The following is a 19,547-nucleotide window of genomic DNA, read 5'->3' on the forward strand; positions in this document are numbered from 1 at the left end:
TTGTGTAATTACCGTATATTTATAGATAATGAAATAGAGCGATTGATTTTCTCACTAAATCTTCCATATTCAAACCACATCATGTGGACAGTCTCAGTACAAGAATATAGTTTTAAGATAACTAAAACCAAAAAATGCCACAATTTCCTTTAGAAATAAATTTCTGCTGGATGGTCGCAAGATTCACAATGCAGCATCAGGTTGGTTTTGTGGTGAAGAGGCTTGGAATTCTGGCAATTCCTTGCATGAATTGTATATTGCATGTAGAGTAGGGAACTTGGACTGCATACAAAAGCCACTTGGATCTTTAATACATGCCAATCAAGAAGCAAGAAAACTCGAGAAGATAAGAATAAAGCCATAACCCATGGGCAACCCCATCCAAGTTGGTCAGACTGTTGGTTTGATAATCACAATGTTTCAAGCTCGACTCCTAGTGGGAGCGGCCTATTGGCGTTCTTGATTTGAGCCGATCAGCTAGGGGCAACCTGAGTTGGTTTACCTCCTTATGGTCCTATGCTGGCTAGGGTCTCAAGGCAGATTTTACTCAGTGCACACCCTTGGGGTTCTTGGTGTGAAAATGGTTTTGGATGCATTGCGGCGAATTTGGGTTCTTATTGAAATTCAAAGATAACTACTTGTGAAGAACTATGTGGGAAGCAAAAGTAGAGAAAGTTATCATGCAGGCTATAGCAGACACAAATTAGTATACACCTGTTAATGAGAGTTTGAGTAGGAAGACAGTTACCATATCAATATGAAACCTTTCGGCTGCAATGGCAATCTGTGGGGCCAAAAACACATCGGCCTGCAAGTTTACACCAATAACAATGATCAGTTTAAGGTTTTCTGTTATTCATAACCCCTCATTTCCTGTGCTCGTAATTCCTCCAATAAATGTATAACTAGTACCAGATAAACTCGGTTTCCTGTAGCATGTCTGCCCGCATATCGGATCAGCAACTTCTCGAGGGCTATCCAACATAATAGCTCTTCGTGTTAAAAAGCCACAATGGGTATTTGACAGAAGAGTGAATTAAGACATTTATTAGTGCAATGAAACCTACCACAGAAACCTTTTTCAATGTTCAGTTTAGCCCACGTTTGTCCCTCGTTTGGACCAAATCTTTCCTCGACATGCTTCTGCACATTTAGGACACAATAACATGATTTCTAGAAGGTTTATTTCTCCCCGACAAGAAGAAAGATGTGTGAAAGAAAACATACTAGCAACGAAAGCATATGAAGAGGCTGTATACTCGAGCTGACAATGCTTGCAGCCTGCCCAAAACATTCAAACAAGTCACTAGAAAACGAATCCTAGGTTTCCCAAAACACAAAGGCTTGTATCGAGGATTTAGTGTCTCTTAGTACACAAAGCATATTATGTTCACAAATGAGTCGAACCCAACCTGAAGATTAATAGCTCTTAATTGAGGATCGAGTGGCAACAGTGGATGTTTTGGATACTTCTCCTCCAAATACTAACCAAATGAAATGCACCCTCGTAAGGTAAACCGTGAATTATGCCATCAAAAGACATAGCGGAGGAAGCAAAACGTACATATTCAGAACTCGAATAGAAGGCAACTAACCAATAAAATTGCATAAGAATCAGCAATCACTGCATCACCACCATCAACCAACACCGGGACATACCCAAGAGGATTCAGTTTCTCAAATTCTGCAAATTATGCACATATTATTTCCTCTTAAACCAGTGAAGCCTAGCCAAGTTGGTTGAACTGTTGACTTGGTAACCATAAGATTACAAATTTAACTCCCAGCAAGAGCAACCTATTGGCCTTCTTGGTTTGAGCCAGTCAACTATGAGCATTCTAGGCTGGTTTACCTCCTCGTGATTCTTTACCAGCTAGGGTCACAAGGCAGGTTTACCGTTTACCCTATGCACACCTTCGGGTAGTGATCGTAGGTTTTTCTAATCATTCAACCAAAAAAAAAAAAAGTTCACAGATCATTTGAACACACCACACTTAGTTCAGGATAAAGCTTGGAAGCATCAATGCTAATAATGACTAAAGTTCTGCAAAAATCTTCAATCTAATTTCAACAAAGATCATTCATTTCAAACTTACCAGGATCAAATTGCTCTCCTTTACTGAGATTTACTGCCCTATATTCATAAGAAAGACCTGCACCCAAAACCAAAAACAAAACCATCATTCCAATAATCTCTCAATTACCCATTAACACACAACCATAGCCCATCATAATCCAGATTGTTTCTGACAACCTTTGAGATTTAAAGCGAAACGGACCCGCCAAGAACATGAGCTTTGCCAGTATGAATACAATACAAGCTTGGAAGACGAAGAGCTAAGATTGGAGGCCATGGCTGAGGAAGATGAGAAGAGCTTGGTGTTGCAGAGAGGGGGAATGGAGTGAGTAGTTGGTGGTGGTTGAGACCAAGCATCTTTAGGACAACGTGCGCTACACAACAACCTCGTAAAACTCCTATGAAAGAGAGAGGCGTCGCTGTAAAAATCACGGGTTAAGGTGAAGTGACAGCGGTTAAATTGCAGAAGCTTTGATCTTGATACAGAAGCCATCGCTCTCTTCTCAGCTCAATCAAGCTTCAATCTTGAACTACAGTCCCCAGCCACCACGATTTTTCTCAAAGATTTAATCTTTGAGTCCGTTTGAAATGGAAAATAATTTTCAGAATTTATTTTTTAAACTGAAAAAAATTCACTTATTGAGATTTTGTTAATTACCATTCACAATTTTTAATTTAGCACCATATTTTTTTTTCAATTTAGTCATTCCAGATTACTTTTTATTGTGGATTACACATAAAAAGACCAAAGTGTCTTGTGATTAAACATAAGTTGATTAATTAATATTTTGCAGTAAATTTTAATCGACAATTTGATTAGACTGGTTAAATTGATAAAAATTAAAAGTTAATATATCAAGCTGATAGTTGATTACAATTAACATGACTCCAATAATTATAAAATCAAAAGTGAAATTTTCTTACCACAAAAGTGAAATTTTCTCTTTCAAATTTTACGATAACCTAATGTACTTCTTATATTTTTAGTGTAAAATATTTTTTCAAGTTAATTTTCTGATTATTATTATTATTCTATAATATATTTATATTTATATTTAAAATAAAAAAAAATACTCCGTGTTAATTTTTTAACTCTCAACCAAATAAAATATTATAATTTATTCATATTCACCCAAATATTTAAAAAGTTAAATATTTTATAGATTTTTGTGATCTTAATGCGTACAATAAAGCTAGACCTAACTGAAAGATTACTCGTGCAACTTATTATTTACATCGTCAAATAATTCAGTGACGTGAGAGAAACTGGAAGCTAAGATTTTTCAAAACAGCCAGAAGCTAAGATTAGTCTTGCCTAAATTGAAATCAATGTATCAAAAAAATATTATTTAGTAAAAAAGGAAAAATGGTTATACGGAGGAGTGATATAAAGGGACAGAGAATCAGAAACGCGCGAAAAAAAGGCGTAAAAACTCCCGCTGGCTCCCACTATAAATAAGCTAGGGTTTAAGCAAAAACTTTAGTCCTGCATTGCGTCTGAATGCGTAGGGTTTAAATTCCAATACCGCTTTGAACAATCATTGAAGAATGTCTTTCTGGGGTGAGTTCTGTATTGCATCTTTCATTTTCAAAATTTCCAGTGGCAGAATTCTTAATTTATATTCTTGTTTCTTTTCTGCATCTTTTGCAATTGATGTGTTTCCAAGCAAGTTTCATTTCTTGATCTTATCTTTTTAAATGAATTCTAGGCATTGAAGTAAAACCCGGAAAACCGGTTTTGCATAGCTTTGAACGGACCCTAGGACGGCTTCGGATTTCTCAGGTAATCTCTCTTTGAGATTTTTCTTCCAAAAAAAGAAACTTGATTTCCATTTGATTAATAGTGTATCATTCATGTGTTATGTTCCACAGTTTCGATTGATCTTTTGTTCTGGAAATGTTTAGGCAACATTGGGTATTGGCAATGCGACAAAGAAGAGCTTGGTTCAGTGTAATGTGGGAAATAAGACTCCAGTGTTTCTGTGTGCCTTGTTGCCTGATAAGACGGAGTCGTGCCATTTGGATTTGGAATTTGAGGAGGAAGATAGTGTGGTCTTTTCAGTTCTTGGACCAAGAAGTGTCCATCTAACCGGATATTATCTGAGTAAGAGTTCTCGTACATATGCAGACAGTGAGACGGAGTCATATGGAGAGGATATAGCCAACACAGACACAGAGGTGTCCAATCAATGCAGTGATGATGATGAATATGAGGATAGCTTTATAAATGATGATGATGATGATGAGCCGGATGTTTTCTCACCTTCACCGGTTCCAAGTGATGAAGATGGAGATGTAGTAGGTAAATATGACCTGCCTTAATGTCTTATGATGATTAATTTTGCTCTAAGTTGCGTATATGGAAGATTAGGTTTCTGGCAATAAAGCCTTCTGCTAGAAGAGCGTGGTTTTGTATCTACTTGGATGCTCATATAAGGTTTCTCTTGTTTTAAGTTTTAACCATCTCAATGCATTGCCTTCCACAATTTGTAGTGTATGTGACATGAATCACTTTTGTTCTCATAAAAGGTTGTAGTCCTGAAAACTGAAAAGATTATATTTCACCTTTTTCTTTTGGGTTCTTTTCCCCCCCAAATGAAAAACATCCAGGAAACAGGAAAGGCAACTGCAAACGACTTAGGAAGAAACGCCAAGTAATTATGTCTGAAGATGAAGACACATCACAAGAAAGCGGAGATGAAGACAAATATATCTTGTCTGCATCTAAAAATAAAGTAGAAGCGAAGGAAACATCGCCAGAAGGTGGAGAAGGGAGTGACAAAGTAACAGATGAGCTTACTGGTCAGGCAGAAAATGGTGACAGTGGTAAAGAGGAAAAGGTTGACACTGTGGATACAACAAATGTGAGTAACATTTGCAAGGATCAACTTGTAAGCGACAAAGGTGATCACAAGTTAGAACCTGAATGGTGAGTATTACCTATTGTACGTAGGTCATGCATTTATATTTGTGTCTATGAATTGGTTTATTCTTTCTATCTATTGGCACACATTACAGTCGAGGAAGATTTTTGACCTGCAATCTGTTTCATTGTTGTTTTCTAGTGCTGCTGAGTCTGCAAAGACTGCAAAGCGTAGCAAGAAAAGGAAAAACAAATTTGATGATGCAAAATCTATTGAAGTTGGTATCAGTGGCCAGGAGAACATGTCTGTTGATGATAAAACAGAGCAACTCACCGAGTCTGACGTGATGCATGAAGTTCCTATAGGAATTGAACCCCGTGCTGATGAGCGATCTGAAAATGGTCCAAAACTAAAGAAGAGGAAAAAAAGGAGTGAGGGAGAGAGATTGAATGAATGCAAAGATTCCAGTCCTAGTGATGATCTCAAAGAGGTCAAGCAAGATGCTGAGGGTACTGATATCAGCAAGGATTTACCAGCAACAACTGGAGAAAATAAATTGCAAACTAATACTCAGTCAGTTTTTCCCGAACCCGATTTCTTGTTTTAGTTATTATTTTCTGGCACTCTCTAAATCATGCATTTCTTAGATGACACATGTCACCTGCAATATGTTGATGATATAGATTTTACCATTTGTGGCCTTTTAGGTCAATCTATCTTGATGTATATACTTTCTTACAATAGAATATACCTATCAAAGAATAAAAATCTTACAATAGAATATACATTGTTTTGTATGCAGAAGTATCAACATTAATTCTGGCGTAGCTGATGGATTCCTATCTGAGAAGAAACATGAGAAAAAGAAGAAAAAGAAGACCAAAGTTGAGGATGAGGGAACCAACATCATGCCTGAGCCCGATATGCCAGTGAATGAAAATTTTGTCATAGCTCTGGACAAGGTTCCGAATGTGGAGTCCTCTAGAGTGAGAACCTTGTCAAATGGATTGACTATTGAAGACCTTTCAATGGGTGAAGCAGATGGAAAAGTTGCTACTCCAGGAAGAAAGGTAACAGTTTATGCGATCCTTCTTAAAAAATGTTGTAATAGATTAACTGGGTATTGACCAGCTTTAGCAAGCACATTGGAGAATTTGTGAATGAGCATGATTATTGGGTGAACTGATCTTGTACAGGTGAAATTTTACTATACTGGCATGCTAAGAGAGAATGGACAGGTTTTTGACTCCAATATTGGCAAAACTCCTTACAAATTTCGCCTAGGTACTTGTAATTCTCAGAAGTTAATTCTATTCACTTCTAAATTTATTTTGATTGCTAATTCCTCTCTCTTCTAATGTTCTGAAGGCGACAAGCAAATTATTGATGGATGGAACATTGGTCTTGAAGGTGAACAACTACTAAATTTCAAGTTCTTTAGTAACTTATTAGCGTACACTTGTATCATTCAATTGTAGATCTTATCATATTTCTGCAATGCTAGGTATGCGTGTTGGTGACAAAAGGAGACTTACCATCCCTCCATCAATGGGGTATGCATCTTTCCATTTCCCCTCAGCCTCTAATAAAAAAAAGGAAGCATTTTGGGATCAAACCCTTGCATAACCTGTCATTCTTCCAAGGCCATAGGTCTATACTGATCCTTCGGGATTTCTAATTGTTCTTTCTTGTGAATTCTGTCAAATTTTGTATTGCAGTTATGGCAGTAAAGGAGGTGGAGAGAACATACCGCCAAACTCGTGGTTGGTTTATGAGATTGAACTGGTTGCAGTCCGGAGATGATTTTGCTTGGCTTGTCTGCTACATTTTACCTTCAAAAGATGATGACTCTGGCAGAGATTGAGATATCTGCTTCCAGAGATTTTGGGGAAGATAAGGGGGCAGAGGTGTCTCAAGGAACACTTAAAGAATTTAATTTTCATTTTTTGTGAACAATCAAATATCAACCTATTATTTTGTAGACCATATAGAAGTGTACAAGTACTGTTCTCACTTCTCAGTACTGGGATTGATTCTTTTTACCATTTCATCAGTAATCTCCACTTTATACTTGATTGGCTATTGTGCATAAGATGTTTGTCTGGTGTGTTTAATAATGAGAAAAATTCTCCATTTTTGTGATGGAATGGAAAATTGGAGAAAAGAAAAAAAAAATCTTGGTAAATTTAGGAAAAAAAAAAAAAAAAGTCGGAGAAATAGAAAATAGAGAATTTAAGTAAATACTGGTTCAAAAGGAATTAATAGAACCACTAGCTAAAGATACTTAGAAATTTTAGACAAAAAAATCTGTTATTGCCAAAAACTAGTTTACTTTACAGATCTTGAGAGTCAAGAGAGAACAAGCAAAATCCTATGGAGAGGTTTTCCTAGATAGATGGCCCTATTTTCCACCCAAGTATATACTCATAATATCTTGCTCCTCTTTGGGCTCCTTTTTAGCAGTTTCTGCTTTCACCTCTGATTCAGTCATAAAGCTTCTGGCCTCGCTCTCCAAAACATCACTGTCAATACCAAAAACGAGACATTATCAGCAGTTAAGCATAAAGGCAAAAAAGAACGGAAGTGGACTAAAAAATATGAAACAATGGAAAGAGATGGGTTCTTAAATCAGACCTGTCGGGGGCTTCTGTCTTTGTTATCAAGGCGATTCCATGAGATTCGAGTTGCTTACAGAAGCTTCTGAGATCTTTTTCTTTGCAGGATGCATAAAGATTACGTAGCAAATCATTGAACTGTTTTGGTTCCTGCACAGGCAAAGCTCAACGAATTAACCTATCATATTATGCTCTCTGTCATCTTGCAAGTTTTGGGAAGGAGAGCGGGGAAAGGGGAGACAGCATACCTGTTCAACAATGCAACCATTGCGGAGAGCCACTAAACATTCCAATGCTTTCTGATATGTATCCCCTTCAAGAGAGTTCTCCACTAGATAAAAGATCTTATTCTTCATTTCCTGAATAGCCTTATTAACCCATTCTGGGCTATCCCTCCGAGATATCATGTCTTCAAAATCTTGAACAGGATTTATGTTTCCAATTTTTTCAGATTTAACTTTAGTAGACGCACGTTCTCCTTCCTCATCTGATCCAGTTGGTTTTTCCCTTATCAATCTTTTTCTTGATTTCTTCATCTGCAGGACATTAATAGGTATAATAAGATTTATTAATATATAGTGAATGGAGCCATGCTTGTCAAGAATACCTTTGGGTTGTCTTTCAGTTCAAAACACCTTCTGAATTCATCAACGACGGTCTTGTTTTGAGAAAGAAGTTCAGGATCGGGATCTGTTATCCTCCTAAGGATTTCATCGAGTGGAGGGACAGCAGCATCATGGTGCTTTGACTTCATCTCAAGATAGTGATAATACCGCTGAATATTTGAAAACAATGTCATGCTTCTCAAAACCATATTGCTAAACACAAAATTGAACTGTTCTAAGAAAATATAGAAAATCAACATGACTGAATACCTGTAATACAGGATTAGGCGTGAACTCAGGCAGCAATGCTTCCTGACTATCAGACGGTGCAAGATCAAGCATCTTGACAAGATTATCTGCAGCCTCCTGTTGCTGTTCATTAGGGAGCATTGACGATGGAAGATTGCTGAAAGATGGAAACTGAAACTCCCGCACATCCTCAGCGAAAGGAAGAGCATTGAAATATAATGAATCAGGCTGCAATCCACATCGAACAACAGTGTTAATTCATATTTAAATTATATATAAAAAAAAAATCATATTCACAAAGAAATTTAAAACGGGGGTGGGATAGCTGCAACTATGGATGGATTCACACTTACAACATTGCCTTTGTCAGACACATTAGGAGTAAGGACTCCTATTGTTACATTTCCCTGCCCTTGTCTCCATACACAGCGGACAATTGCTACTCTGTTCATATCCTTCATTGCCCTTGCCAATGCAGAGACAGCAAGAATGGCCTTCGAATTTTCCGGGTCAGCTATGAAGACATTTGCATCTTTCATATAGTAATGCCTTTTCGGGTAGAAGGAATATAAAAGCAAAAAAGTCTCGTTAAATCAATAATACCCAGAGGATACACCATCCAAATCAAGCTCAAAACAGCTAAGTTTTACCGCATTATATTCGAAGCATCTGTGAATCCTAGAAGCTTCACACCTTTCTCTGGTTTGAACTTCACTGCCTCCCATTCAGCAGATGATATGGGAACTACTTGAGGTCCATATCGGTATCCTTTAATCCTTTGTTCTGGTGGCACTTGTTTTGTTGGATCTTGAACAACTTTATATTCGTAACTACTCGTGATTTCATGCTTAGCAAACTTATCAGTTGGAGGTGCTTTATCTGAATACATTTTCAAAGTGGGAAATCTCTCTTCAGATGTTTTCTTATAGACCCATACCTATCAGACAACCAAAGAAGAAACAAGCAAACAAGATAAGTAACACTAACAGAAGGTGATAATTATCTTTCAAATGGATATAGAGTTGATACGTAAGCCAGTGAGTAAATCTCTCTTCCGTTGTTTCCTCAAAATCATTGGCCCAATTTCTTAGTTCTCACCTTGATCTTCAATTTGGTGCTGAGTTCAAAATCACCTCTATATAATGTGACAGGAGCTATATTACGAGTTCTTATTGCACCCATCAATGAAGTTGCACTTTCAACATATGCTGCTTTTGAGGAAGTTTCTTTTGAAAATACTGACAAAAGAAAATCATTTTCATCAATAATTCCCTTTTCTGCATCCAAATCTTGTTTCATTCTAACAATTACAGAGTCCATTCTCATGCCATGTGCTTTCATCTGAGCTGCAATGGTGCTGACTTGATCTTCCTTTGTTCCTTCATATGGATCTTTAATCGGACACATGGCATTTGTGATGAGGCAAAGGCGCTTCTTTCCTTTGTTGGTTATCCCATACTTTTTAATCATCATATCCATCCCAACAATTACGGCATCAAGAACTAATCAAGAAAGTTAGGGTTCTCAAAACTCAAGAATATGAAAATCACATCTCACAAGTAAGAATGTGGGAGCATTGGCATTCAAGAATATAAGGAGTAATAATCACAACCAAAAAGTTACAATTTGATGATCAGTCAACTACATGTTATGCATCATAATAATTCACCGTATTCACTATCACTGGAAAACAAGAAAAAATCAATGCTGGACTATGGGTCACATAAAAAACTTTTATTTTATACTTGGACTATTTTAACAGAGAAAACATAGTGGCTGGATTGCACAGATATACTATATTCATCCATCTCAGAGCATATAATATCTTTCAGGGCACAAAAGAAAATGACAAAACTAAAGAGTGCAAAGGATCTAGCTTCTTCATCATGCTTAAAATGCATACGTAGGATACAATCACCATCAACGCTTCCTCGAGGAAGCTGTTCTAGAGCCTGAAGAAGGTCATCATCAACAACTTTGATACTCCTCAAAACCGTCACATGTTCATATCCACCCAGCTCTTCTGTCAATTCGTTTGCAGTCTCTGGGATAATTGTACAAACAGATTATATTCTCTCATTTCATGCTAAGAAAATAGTAGCAATAAAATCACAAATAAACAAGAAATGAAAAGAACTACCTGTTGTCCCAAATAAAATAACTCCTACTTCATCATACTTGCTGTAAATCAACTAAATACAATAACACACAGAGATTATTCACACAGGTTTGGAAGGGAAAACACTAAAAAGTTAACAGTGATGGTAAAAAAAAATAAAAAATACCTTCTTTTCCACTAACACGGAGCAAACCTTCTCAATTTCAGGAAGAACACAATGCATTGAAGGCCCCACATCAATCACCAAAATCAAACCCTCCTATTTGTGTTCAGAAATCATTAGTCCCCAAATAAAAGCGGGAATTTTCAGGTCATATAAACGCGAAGAATGAATGTAGCCGGGAATGGAACTACGGATTGATACGGAGTAAATTGAATAAAATATGGGGAGAATGGGAGATTAAAGAGTAAAACTCACCCTGTTTCGGGCCATCTGAAGAGGAAAAGAGAGAGCTTTTTTATGGAGTTTACAGAGAAAGTTATTATATTGCAGTAATGCGCCGTTTGCTTCTTCTTCTTCTTCTTCACTGCTTAAAGCTTGCAGTGGAATCCTCCACCGGGGACTTCTTCTCGTTTAAAAGGAGGGAAAAAATGCTGAAAATGATTGTTTTTTCCTTTTTATTTTTTACAAATGTACAATTGAAAAGAAAATAACCACACAAAAACAAAAAAAATGTTAATGAGTAATTAATAATTAATAAATATAAATTATAATCTCGACACATGTTATGACTTATGAGATAGAAATAAGGATGATATGCTCATGGGGTGGACTAAATGCATTTTGATACTTTTTTTGTAGTGTTTGATAAATGACTGTTAGTTGATTGGATTAATGAGTTTGATTTGTCGATAGTATTAGCTGATTGCATAAAAGTGTTTGGTTAATTAATCGTTAGTTGTTAGCTGATTATATATAAAATGACTTTCTAAAAAAATTGATTTAAAAATTACTTTGAACAGTTTTTTAGAATTTTAGTATTTTGGAGCAATAAATTGTTACAAAAAAAAAACTAATTAATCAAACAATCATATTGATTGTTTATTCAAGTCAAACAACTAAATAGTGGTCAAATAAGTCAAAATTGACTGGTAGACTAACTATTTTACAAAACAAGGTATTTGTGCGTGACGGTGCGTTAATATTACAATTGTATTAATAATCCGTTTATTAAATGTCTTGAACCGTTGAGTTAATAAGTATACTACTCTTTAATTTCACAGTTGTATTAGTAATTCGTTACAATAGTTGTAGATTGTGGGATTAATGGGATTTATGCATATAATCTAGTGCAAAAATGTTTGTTTAATTCATATAACACTACACTTCATATTTATACTGGTAATTTACTTAGTAATTTTTTAAATTATTAAGTTAACTGATTTTGATACTTTAACTTCTCGCAATCACTATTTAAAAATATATTTTACTTTTTTTTTGCGTGTAATACTTTATAAACTATATAAAAGATAAATTATTAAAAGAATTATGTACAGGATATCAATTAATAATGTGTTGACAAAAATTAAATCCTTAAACTCCAAATTTTTGTAATAATTTAGGTGGGATTTTTTTTATAAAAAAATATAATAAAAAATGAAGCTAAAAGAACATTGGGAGAGGAAATCAGAAGAGAGAATCTCAGACATCTCACCAACGGCTACGGTGAAATAGTCAAATAGGTCACCGTTTCCCGGAACGGCAACTACTCCGACAAGACGCCGAGAAAAAAGGGGGCGAGCGAGGGAAAGAAACTAAGCAGAGGAGGAAGGAGCGCGAGGGGCCATGGTGGATCTCTTTGCATGGCTTCTTTCCTTCTTCCTTCTAGTGGCCATTCTTGGTCTTCTCCTTTACCAGGTATTATACCTTTCTTTCCAGATTTCTTTCTCTGCTTTCTTAGATGATTCACGAGCTTCGAATGATATTCTAAATTTGGAAACTTATCTTCTTGATTGGTTAATGAATCAGAAAACTGGGAAATTGTGAATCTAAAGGTGGAAACTTTTGAATCTGGGCTTTTTTTGTCCCTCATTTCTCCATATTATCGACGAATTAAACAATCATTTGAGCTAAAAAGGAGCTTGATTTCGTTTAACATTGAAAGAAGGAGGAAAGCATATTTGTTGACCAATATAAATTGCAAGATTAGGGGTTATAGAGTTTATATTCCAAGATTATAGTGTACTTACTAACATCGAAACGAGAGAGGCCCCCCATGGGTAGCTTAGTTGGTTCCTAGGTGGAAAATTGTGGGTAAGGACGCAAGATCTAGCCTAGACTCGTGGTGTGGGACCCAAGATCTAGCCCTGACAGTCGCAGTGTGGGAGTTTCACCCTCTTGTGGAGGTGGCAAATTGTGGGTAAGGACGCAGGATCTAGCCCTAACAGTTGTGGTGTGGGACCCAAGATCTAGCCCTAACAGTCGCAGTGTGAGAGTTTCACCTTCTTGAGGAGGTGGCTCGTTGTCAAAGACCGAGATCGTCTCTAAAAGGGGTGGAAATTAAGAAAGATTACTTATTGCGGTTTTGATGGAAATTAAGAAAGATTAACAATATCATGTGATAATCTTGAAAAGGATTAGTACCTTTTAGTTGTCATGGCTATTATGTATTTCCCGTCTTTTATTGTTCTAATTCTGAAGAACATAATGCTTGGAATTAATTTTGCAGCTAATGTGCTTAGCTGACCTTGAGTACGATTATATCAACCCATACGATTCAGCATCCCGGATAAATAAAGTTGTCGTGCCCAGTTTTATTGCTGAAGGGATGCTATGTATCCTACATCTTATAGTAGGCCATTGGTTTATGTGTCTTCTCTGTCTCCCATATTTGTACTACAACTTCAAAGTGTAAGTTTATTCCTTCTCTAATAGATTCTTGGTAATATTTTTCGGTTCTTCACTCAATTTATGAACTAGAGTTTATGAAACGAATCATTTTGAAGATTATGGATATTCGTATAGCTTACATCAGAATTTGCTGCATTCTAATTCATCAATTTTTTTATCAGCTATACTCGTGGTCGCCACTTGTTGGATGTGACGGAAATTTTCAATCAACTTCCCTGGGAAAAGAAGATACGGTTGTATAAACTTGGATACCTGGTCTTACTTCTTGCAGTTTCCATAACCTGGTATGTTACTATAGAGGAGCTTTTGGTGTTTATTTCTCGAGAACTTATTACTTGATAACGATACTATTTGTTTGTTCAATCCATATAATTCATGCCCATTGTTCTCGTTTTTTAGGATGGTATGGACCATAGTGGATGATTAAGCAAGTAGCGGTGCTTCTACTTAGGGTACCCCTTCTCTCTTTCCCTTTTGTGTCATTTAAATTTTGAAGAACTTGGATTTCTTTATCTTCTTCTTTATCTTCTAATAGGCGTTTAAGACTGGAAATTGAAAAAATATTTGTGTACTTTTCAGGTTGTGTGGCTTCTTTGAGCATTATCATCACTCTCTGCTCTGAGTATTTGTGTTTTGTAAAAGGTTCAAAATCTCCAGTTCAAGGCAGCCAGTCTGGCAGGCACCTGTTTTTTGTAATGAAATGTATTATGAGAAAGTAATTTTCATAGTTTTCAGTTATGTATTAGTAAAGCTTTTTCCCCATAAACTCATTCTTGTATTCCAACAGCAACTTTATGCTATAGTGATTTCTTTTTTCTTTTTAATATCAAACCAAACTGGTCAGATGCATCATTCCCTTCTTTTTACTGGGTGATAGGAGAAATTCGCAGTCGCTATCGAAGAGTGTCGGTTGTGTAAATTATGAGAGGTAAATCAGTTTAGGTTGTTTAGGCAAATAATTTGTTCCCGTTGGGAATATAACTGGTAACTTTATGATTCCTGCCTAGGAAAAACTAGGAAAAAACTTTGTGGTTATCAAGTCAAATAGTCTAACCAACTTGGTTAAGACTGCCTCGATGCATTCTGTTTTGTGATCCTTGGCTAAAACTGCCTTCGATACATTCTGTTTTATGATCTTAGCCAGCAAAGGATCACAAAAAAGTAAACGAATTTAGATTGGCCTGCCAATTTAGATAGCTCAGGTCAATAAGTTGCTCCCGTTAGAGTAGAATTTGTAATCTTGTAATTATCAAATCAATAGTCTAACCGACTTGGTTAAGTTATCTCAATGCATTAGTCCCTTTCAACTTTATAGTAGTTGGTTATAGATTCCTGGTTAGTCCATTACATATTGGCTATTGCAGCAGTACAAACACTTCAGAAACCTTAAAATTAGTGAAAATGGAGGACCATAAACAATGAAACATTTAATAAATTACTTGTTAATCTCAAAATCCTGGAAATATCTCAATAAAGTGGCAGATGGGAACCCAATATAAGCTGCTCAGTAAAGCCCAGCAAGTAAAAAGTTCATATTCCTACAACTGCATCCCAGCAGCTTTGCCATGGACAGACATTAATCACATCAGAACAACAGACAACATCCAAGACTAAACGAGGCCGAACAGGCAAAAAAAGAAAAAAGAAAAAAAAAAGAAAAGAAAGAAGCTCTCTACGCGATCCTATGATAGCTTAAAGCTGGCAATTTACTGTGCATCTATAAGTTATTGAATGTCATAATTATCTCCGAGAATGAACTACTCGCCCTGCAAGGATATATTTATGTCGGTTGGAGCCTTCCTCGAGTCCTCCACGGTTGTTATAGCGCCCCAGTTATTTGTTATAGAGGGAGGCACGGTGCTTGGTGTTCCAGATCCCGGATAAACCATGGCTAGTGGACCGGGGTTTCTGGTATCCGTGTTAGGATTATGAGGCATAGCAACCGAGACGACTTGCGAATTGGAAATGGGTTTGGGCTCGGCTTTAGGCTTCTTCGGTGTCTTAAACTCGTTGAAATTGCTCGGAAGAAAACTGCCCACTATTACCTGAGATATAATTTGAGAAGAAAAAGTCGTTAGTGACAAAATAAAGTTCACTAAGAAAAGTCGTTAGATCGAAGGTGATTACCTGGACGGGACTGGCAGCTATTAAGAGCCCCGCAAGCATTCCTCCCACTACACGTCCATCGGGACTTGCCAGAGATATGCTCATTCCACCAGTCCTGCTCGTCCGAGATCCCCCGAACTCCGTAGGAGTGAAGGATCCCGACAAAGAAAGGATTTCAAAGCGACCCTATCGAAATCACAAACAAGCATATAAATTTCTCGCAATTGAAGATGCAATGTAAATAGTAAATCCACAAAGTTCAAGTTTTTTTCGATAAGATGAAGCCATCACACCAATCGAGTTTCAAAGATTCTACCTTTATTATGTACATATTATCAATCCCATCAATCGTGCAGATTAAAACAAAGGATACTATTTTTTTAGTACTACTGACTCTGTTACAATGTAGTATCTGTTCATAGCTACTTCTTCAACGTACTGAAGCAGAAAGAGTCACTTCATGCCACTAGACCATAAGGTCATTGGCTGACAAAGGATACTATTGATATAAACCAATAAATAAATGCATATATAAAAACAATGAAGATAAAGAGGCAGACCTCGTAAGTTAAAGTACCCCCGGAAGAATTTGGTTGTCGAAGAGTAACATTTGATATCAAACCATTAGCAGAGATAATGCAAATAGCTCGAGGTCCTTGCTGTGAAAATGAGATTATCTTCATGGTAACATCCTAAACAATCAAAGGGTGACATAGATTTCCATTAAAAAAAATAGCGGTGAAAAAAAATAAAAAAATCCACATCCTTAGCAAGTTCTAGATAATTGAATAAACCGGATCTAGAAAAAAGAACTCAAAATTGATATGCTTTTGGCAATCTTTTGGTCTCTTTGAAATGACAATGTCACGTACAATCCAAAAGCACATGTGCACTAGATACAAATGCACAACTATAAAAATCTCAACATCGGGGGTCTAGATCAATATCGTATAAGCATGTAACAAAGGGGATTGAAATCTAATTATGGTCTACCGTGATTATTTGAGCCTATAGGCTATAGGTATAAGTGTTCTTCTCAAATTGTAAACATAATAGAAGTACCATATGATTGCAACCATCAAGTAAAAAGAGATGAATGAAATAACCTACAACACATGACAATCATAGCATGAGCTACTATGCAAAAACTCGAGAACGTTATCTTTTTGTTCATGAAGAAAAGTCCAAAATGGGGTGCTATGGAAATTATTCGGTGAAATGGGCATAGCTATTGGGTTATTTTTGTTTATTTTCTTGTTTTTATTTTCCCGGGATACCTTTCTACTTGCTCGAAGTAGTAAATCCCAATAGGGGTATGGGCTTACCCGGAATATCAACACAAGCATCAATGATTAAGCAATGCCAAAAAACCCAATAGGGGTATGGACCGAGTTAAAGAAAAATTGGCTAGAATTGTACCAATGTTTCACATCTTGGTACAAAACTACGAAATTTAATATAGCTACAAATTTCATTATCGCCCAAAGGTTTGGATTTCTTTCACCAATGGGACTAATTTTAAGCAAATAATTTTGTGGGTACATCCGAGGGGAATGAAACTCAAAATTAAGTAGCCTTGCGTTTTAAAAGCAACCATATATCCGAGGAAACGACACTATAGTTCTACAGATGAAGAAAAGAACTCCATTCCCACTAAGCTATATAACTAAGGAGCAAACTTCGTTTAGCAAACGAAGTATATATTAACAAAAAGTTGGCCCTTTATGACAAAACATACCTGCCCGGCATCAACAGTTATCAGATGTGGTAGAAAGTTTCCGCCAGTTGTACATGAAATCCAGTCACCTAAACACGAAGGCAAAGCATTACTGCAATGAATATTCATACGCAGAAAGTGCCCAAAGACACAACAATCCTAGGAATATATTCAAATGCTTGTACTTAAGCAAGCCATATTTGTAAGTATTTTCAGACCAAGATCACTGAGAATCCCCAACATTCGCCAGACAAAACGCAACAAAAAGAATAAAGAAAAACACAATAGATAATGATTTCCAATAATAACCATTAATGTGGCAAATCGAACAAACTCAAGGTCCAAGCACAAACTTTTCACTTTATAAGGATCCAATATATATAATCATTGCAAACTAATCAAAATCAATTGATTTCAGTCTCCTTAACTTCATAAAACACAAAAACACGGGAATCCCAGAATCACAAACCTAAATTCTCAGCCCCAATTTTGCTGCGCTGTTTCTTCTCAGAAGCAGGCCGTGGGGCACCCATTTTCTCAGCCAAGAAGCTGCCCCCGGGAGCCGGTGGGGCCGAGGAGGAAGGCGAAAGTGCCCTAGCCACAGCCCCATCTGGCCCATACTTCCTCGGTCGGCCCCTCTTCTTCTTCTCAGAACTGCCAAGAATCCCACCAGCATTAACTGGAGATGGACCTAAGTGCGAAGCCCCTGGGACCAAGGAAGAATTGCCATCATTCCTCGGTGCCACATGATAGCTCGATGGAGCCTCGGGGGCTATCACTGTCACGCCAGATGGTCCTGGATTCATCCCTGAACTTGATTCCATTATCATAGTACTATAGATTCTTGACAGCTGCTACAGCAGAGAACAGCCTATACCACAAACATGCATCAGATTCAACTCATTAACACTATCATTAATGTCAGTAAATTTCAAGAACCAGAAACCTTAAATTAGGGGAAATGTGTAGACTTGAAGAAAATAAGGTTAAACAGTATATACACACACAAACAGTATACAAAAATAAATTGCACTGAACAAGGACAATAGTTTCTCTAAAACCCAGAACACAGAAATAAACAGAACTATGAGAGCCCCACCAACCCCCACCCCCACCCCCACCAAAGAAAAAGAAAAAAAAGAACACCAAAAGGAAAGCACAAAATAAAGGTAAAGAAGGAGAAAATTTCTTGAGCTTAGAAGTAAGAATATTGCATGCAAAGCCAGCATTTTCTTCAAAATTTTACAGAAATAAAATACCCAGAAATTAGAAGAGAAAATACTAGAGCAGTAAGAGCTCAAGTGCAGACCAAGATCGAATTAACTTTTCCTCCCAAATTCAAGATGAGAGCATGCAAACTAACAAAAAGAGACCCAAAAAGTTAATAACTCAAAATCTAGCAGATACATGAATAAAGATACGATTTTTAAGCAAATAAAAATTTACAAAAAATATTTTTTTCTCTTTAATAAAAAAAAAAGGGAAGAAAATGATAAAAATCACTGCAGTCTGCAGCATGACTTACAATCTTGTACAAAAAGACCTTTGAAATCCACTATTTTCACCGATCAAATTTCAAATAACACTACAGTGAGCCAAGAAGAAGAAGAATAGACTAGAAAAACAAAAAGAAAAATAATCCTTTTTTTTTTCTTTTTAAATTTATTTATTTATTAGGCTTTGGACAGAGACACACCACTAGGAAAACCCAGAAAGAAAAGAGTAAAATGAAATTTCAGTCAGAATTTCAACTTTTTTCTACAGTAGATGCAAAGGCCAAATGAAATGAGTGAAGAAATTTAAATCCAATTTTTTGTTAAAGAGTCTTAATTAATTAATTAATTCATGTGACTTTTAACCTTTCCTAAATTTAGTTTTCTTAATAATATAAAACATAAAATTAGTCTTTTAGTTATTATCAATGTATTTAATCCCTCAAAACTAAACATGTCATCAATATAACATTTAATAAAGTAGATGATTACATGTATTACCAGGACTATGTGGTCTAATGGTATCCGGGTTGGACTTCCAATTGGAAGATTATGAGTTCAAGCCTCAGTGGCGTTATTGATTCTTTGTGTTTCAGTAGGTTGAGAAAGTATATGAACAGATACTACAATGTAATAGAGCCAGTAACTTTCAAAAAAAAAAAAAGTTATTGGTTCTTTGTGGTCTAATGGTATCCGGGTTGGACTTTGTGGTCTAATGGTATCCGGGTTGGACTTCCAATTGGAAGATTATGAGTTCAAGCCTCAGTGGAGGCGTTATTGGTTCTTTGTGTTTCAGTAGGTTGAGAGGTTGAGAAAGTATATGAACAGATACTACAATGTAATAGAGCCAG

General features: G+C 36.4%; 5 protein-coding genes across 11 annotated transcripts; 2 read left to right on the top strand and 3 right to left on the bottom strand.

Moving 5' to 3' along the window:
• Positions 1 to 53: 53 nt before the first annotated feature.
• Positions 54 to 2,650, bottom strand: LOC109183795 (glutathione S-transferase zeta class-like). Of its 2 annotated transcripts, XM_019333864.1 has the most exons (10): positions 2,255 to 2,650; positions 2,097 to 2,153; positions 1,596 to 1,684; positions 1,413 to 1,484; positions 1,228 to 1,281; positions 1,068 to 1,143; positions 913 to 974; positions 749 to 808; positions 168 to 282; positions 69 to 136 (listed from the first exon to the last, which is right to left on the bottom strand). In XM_019333864.1, the coding sequence occupies exons 1-9, from the start codon at positions 2,568 to 2,570 to the stop codon at positions 184 to 186; spliced, it is 885 nt and encodes a 294-aa protein (XP_019189409.1). In that variant the 5' UTR covers positions 2,571 to 2,650; the 3' UTR covers positions 69 to 136; positions 168 to 183. The 2 variants fall into 2 exon arrangements, with proteins under 2 accessions (XP_019189405.1, XP_019189409.1); XM_019333860.1 differs by having other exon boundaries at positions 54 to 282.
• Positions 2,651 to 3,470: 820 nt separating this feature from the next.
• Positions 3,471 to 7,031, top strand: LOC109183754 (peptidyl-prolyl cis-trans isomerase FKBP53-like). Its single transcript, XM_019333824.1, has 10 exons — positions 3,471 to 3,638; positions 3,787 to 3,860; positions 3,983 to 4,379; positions 4,688 to 5,006; positions 5,143 to 5,514; positions 5,744 to 6,011; positions 6,138 to 6,225; positions 6,310 to 6,351; positions 6,446 to 6,494; positions 6,660 to 7,031. The coding sequence occupies exons 1-10, from the start codon at positions 3,626 to 3,628 to the stop codon at positions 6,742 to 6,744; spliced, it is 1,707 nt and encodes a 568-aa protein (XP_019189369.1). The 5' UTR covers positions 3,471 to 3,625; the 3' UTR covers positions 6,745 to 7,031.
• A 147-nt stretch (positions 7,032 to 7,178) lies between these two features.
• Positions 7,179 to 10,962, bottom strand: LOC109183746 (ATP-dependent DNA helicase 2 subunit KU80). The gene is made up of 12 exons (XM_019333814.1): positions 10,948 to 10,962; positions 10,696 to 10,788; positions 10,551 to 10,602; positions 10,323 to 10,454; positions 9,509 to 9,912; positions 9,061 to 9,347; positions 8,764 to 8,959; positions 8,432 to 8,638; positions 8,164 to 8,331; positions 7,805 to 8,092; positions 7,576 to 7,706; positions 7,179 to 7,463 (listed from the first exon to the last, which is right to left on the bottom strand). The coding sequence occupies exons 1-12, from the start codon at positions 10,960 to 10,962 to the stop codon at positions 7,343 to 7,345; spliced, it is 2,094 nt and encodes a 697-aa protein (XP_019189359.1). The 3' UTR covers positions 7,179 to 7,342.
• Positions 10,963 to 12,134: 1,172 nt separating this feature from the next.
• Positions 12,135 to 14,223, top strand: LOC109183830 (protein cornichon homolog 4-like). Of its 2 annotated transcripts, none has more exons than XM_019333891.1 (5): positions 12,135 to 12,387; positions 13,199 to 13,380; positions 13,542 to 13,664; positions 13,780 to 13,834; positions 13,944 to 14,223. In XM_019333891.1, the coding sequence occupies exons 1-4, from the start codon at positions 12,316 to 12,318 to the stop codon at positions 13,805 to 13,807; spliced, it is 405 nt and encodes a 134-aa protein (XP_019189436.1). In that variant the 5' UTR covers positions 12,135 to 12,315; the 3' UTR covers positions 13,808 to 13,834; positions 13,944 to 14,223. The 2 variants fall into 2 exon arrangements, with proteins under 2 accessions (XP_019189436.1, XP_019189442.1); XM_019333897.1 differs by having other exon boundaries at positions 13,780 to 13,832; positions 13,960 to 14,211.
• A 569-nt stretch (positions 14,224 to 14,792) lies between these two features.
• Positions 14,793 to 18,833, bottom strand: LOC109183763 (AT-hook motif nuclear-localized protein 1-like). Of its 5 annotated transcripts, none has more exons than XM_019333835.1 (6): positions 18,729 to 18,833; positions 17,673 to 18,074; positions 17,225 to 17,292; positions 16,047 to 16,178; positions 15,508 to 15,672; positions 14,793 to 15,425 (listed from the first exon to the last, which is right to left on the bottom strand). In XM_019333835.1, exons 2-6 carry the CDS (start codon positions 18,031 to 18,033, stop codon positions 15,138 to 15,140), a joined length of 1,014 nt encoding a protein of 337 aa, XP_019189380.1. In that variant the 5' UTR covers positions 18,034 to 18,074; positions 18,729 to 18,833; the 3' UTR covers positions 14,793 to 15,137. The 5 variants fall into 5 exon arrangements, with proteins under 5 accessions (XP_019189380.1, XP_019189397.1, XP_019189386.1 ...); XM_019333852.1 differs by lacking the exon at positions 18,729 to 18,833 and adding an exon at positions 18,513 to 18,687; XM_019333841.1 differs by lacking the exon at positions 18,729 to 18,833 and adding an exon at positions 18,463 to 18,687.
• Between the last annotated feature and the right edge of the window lie 714 nt (positions 18,834 to 19,547).

This window comes from Ipomoea nil, unplaced genomic scaffold (genome assembly GCF_001879475.1).
Source record: "Ipomoea nil cultivar Tokyo-kokei standard unplaced genomic scaffold, Asagao_1.1 scaffold0188, whole genome shotgun sequence".
Lineage (NCBI taxonomy): Eukaryota > Viridiplantae > Streptophyta > Magnoliopsida > Solanales > Convolvulaceae > Ipomoea > Ipomoea nil.

What these genes read in the sequence shown, in the direction of transcription:
- LOC109183746 (XM_019333814.1), bottom strand. An exon ending in GATGCTTCGAATATAATGCG is followed by an intron (nt 8,960 to 9,060) that starts GTAAAACTTAGC and finishes CTACCCGAAAAG; the next exon opens with GCATTACTATATGAAAGATG. An exon ending in AAGACAGAAGCCCCCGACAG is followed by an intron (nt 7,464 to 7,575) that starts GTCTGATTTAAG and finishes TGGTATTGACAG; the next exon opens with TGATGTTTTGGAGAGCGAGG.
- LOC109183795 (XM_019333860.1), bottom strand. Translation starts at nt 2,570, where the DNA reads ATGGCTTCTGTATCAAGATCAAAGCTTCTGCAATTTAACCGCTGTCAC. An exon ending in TTTCGCTTTAAATCTCAAAG is followed by an intron (nt 2,154 to 2,254) that starts GTTGTCAGAAAC and finishes TTTTGGGTGCAG; the next exon opens with GTCTTTCTTATGAATATAGG. An exon ending in CATTGAAAAAGGTTTCTGTG is followed by an intron (nt 975 to 1,067) that starts GTAGGTTTCATT and finishes TATGTTGGATAG; the next exon opens with CCCTCGAGAAGTTGCTGATC.
- LOC109183830 (XM_019333891.1), top strand. Translation starts at nt 12,316, where the DNA reads ATGGTGGATCTCTTTGCATGGCTTCTTTCCTTCTTCCTTCTAGTGGCC. An exon ending in TTGTACTACAACTTCAAAGT is followed by an intron (nt 13,381 to 13,541) that starts GTAAGTTTATTC and finishes TTTTTTTATCAG; the next exon opens with CTATACTCGTGGTCGCCACT. An exon ending in CTTGCAGTTTCCATAACCTG is followed by an intron (nt 13,665 to 13,779) that starts GTATGTTACTAT and finishes CTCGTTTTTTAG; the next exon opens with GATGGTATGGACCATAGTGG.
- LOC109183754 (XM_019333824.1), top strand. An exon ending in AAATTGCAAACTAATACTCA is followed by an intron (nt 5,515 to 5,743) that starts GTCAGTTTTTCC and finishes TTTTGTATGCAG; the next exon opens with AAGTATCAACATTAATTCTG. An exon ending in ACCATCCCTCCATCAATGGG is followed by an intron (nt 6,495 to 6,659) that starts GTATGCATCTTT and finishes TTTGTATTGCAG; the next exon opens with TTATGGCAGTAAAGGAGGTG.
- LOC109183763 (XM_019333835.1), bottom strand. Translation starts at nt 18,033, where the DNA reads ATGATAATGGAATCAAGTTCAGGGATGAATCCAGGACCATCTGGCGTG. An exon ending in TAACTGTTGATGCCGGGCAG is followed by an intron (nt 16,179 to 17,224) that starts GTATGTTTTGTC and finishes TTGATTGTTTAG; the next exon opens with GATGTTACCATGAAGATAAT. An exon ending in GGGGTACTTTAACTTACGAG is followed by an intron (nt 15,673 to 16,046) that starts GTCTGCCTCTTT and finishes TGATTTCGATAG; the next exon opens with GGTCGCTTTGAAATCCTTTC.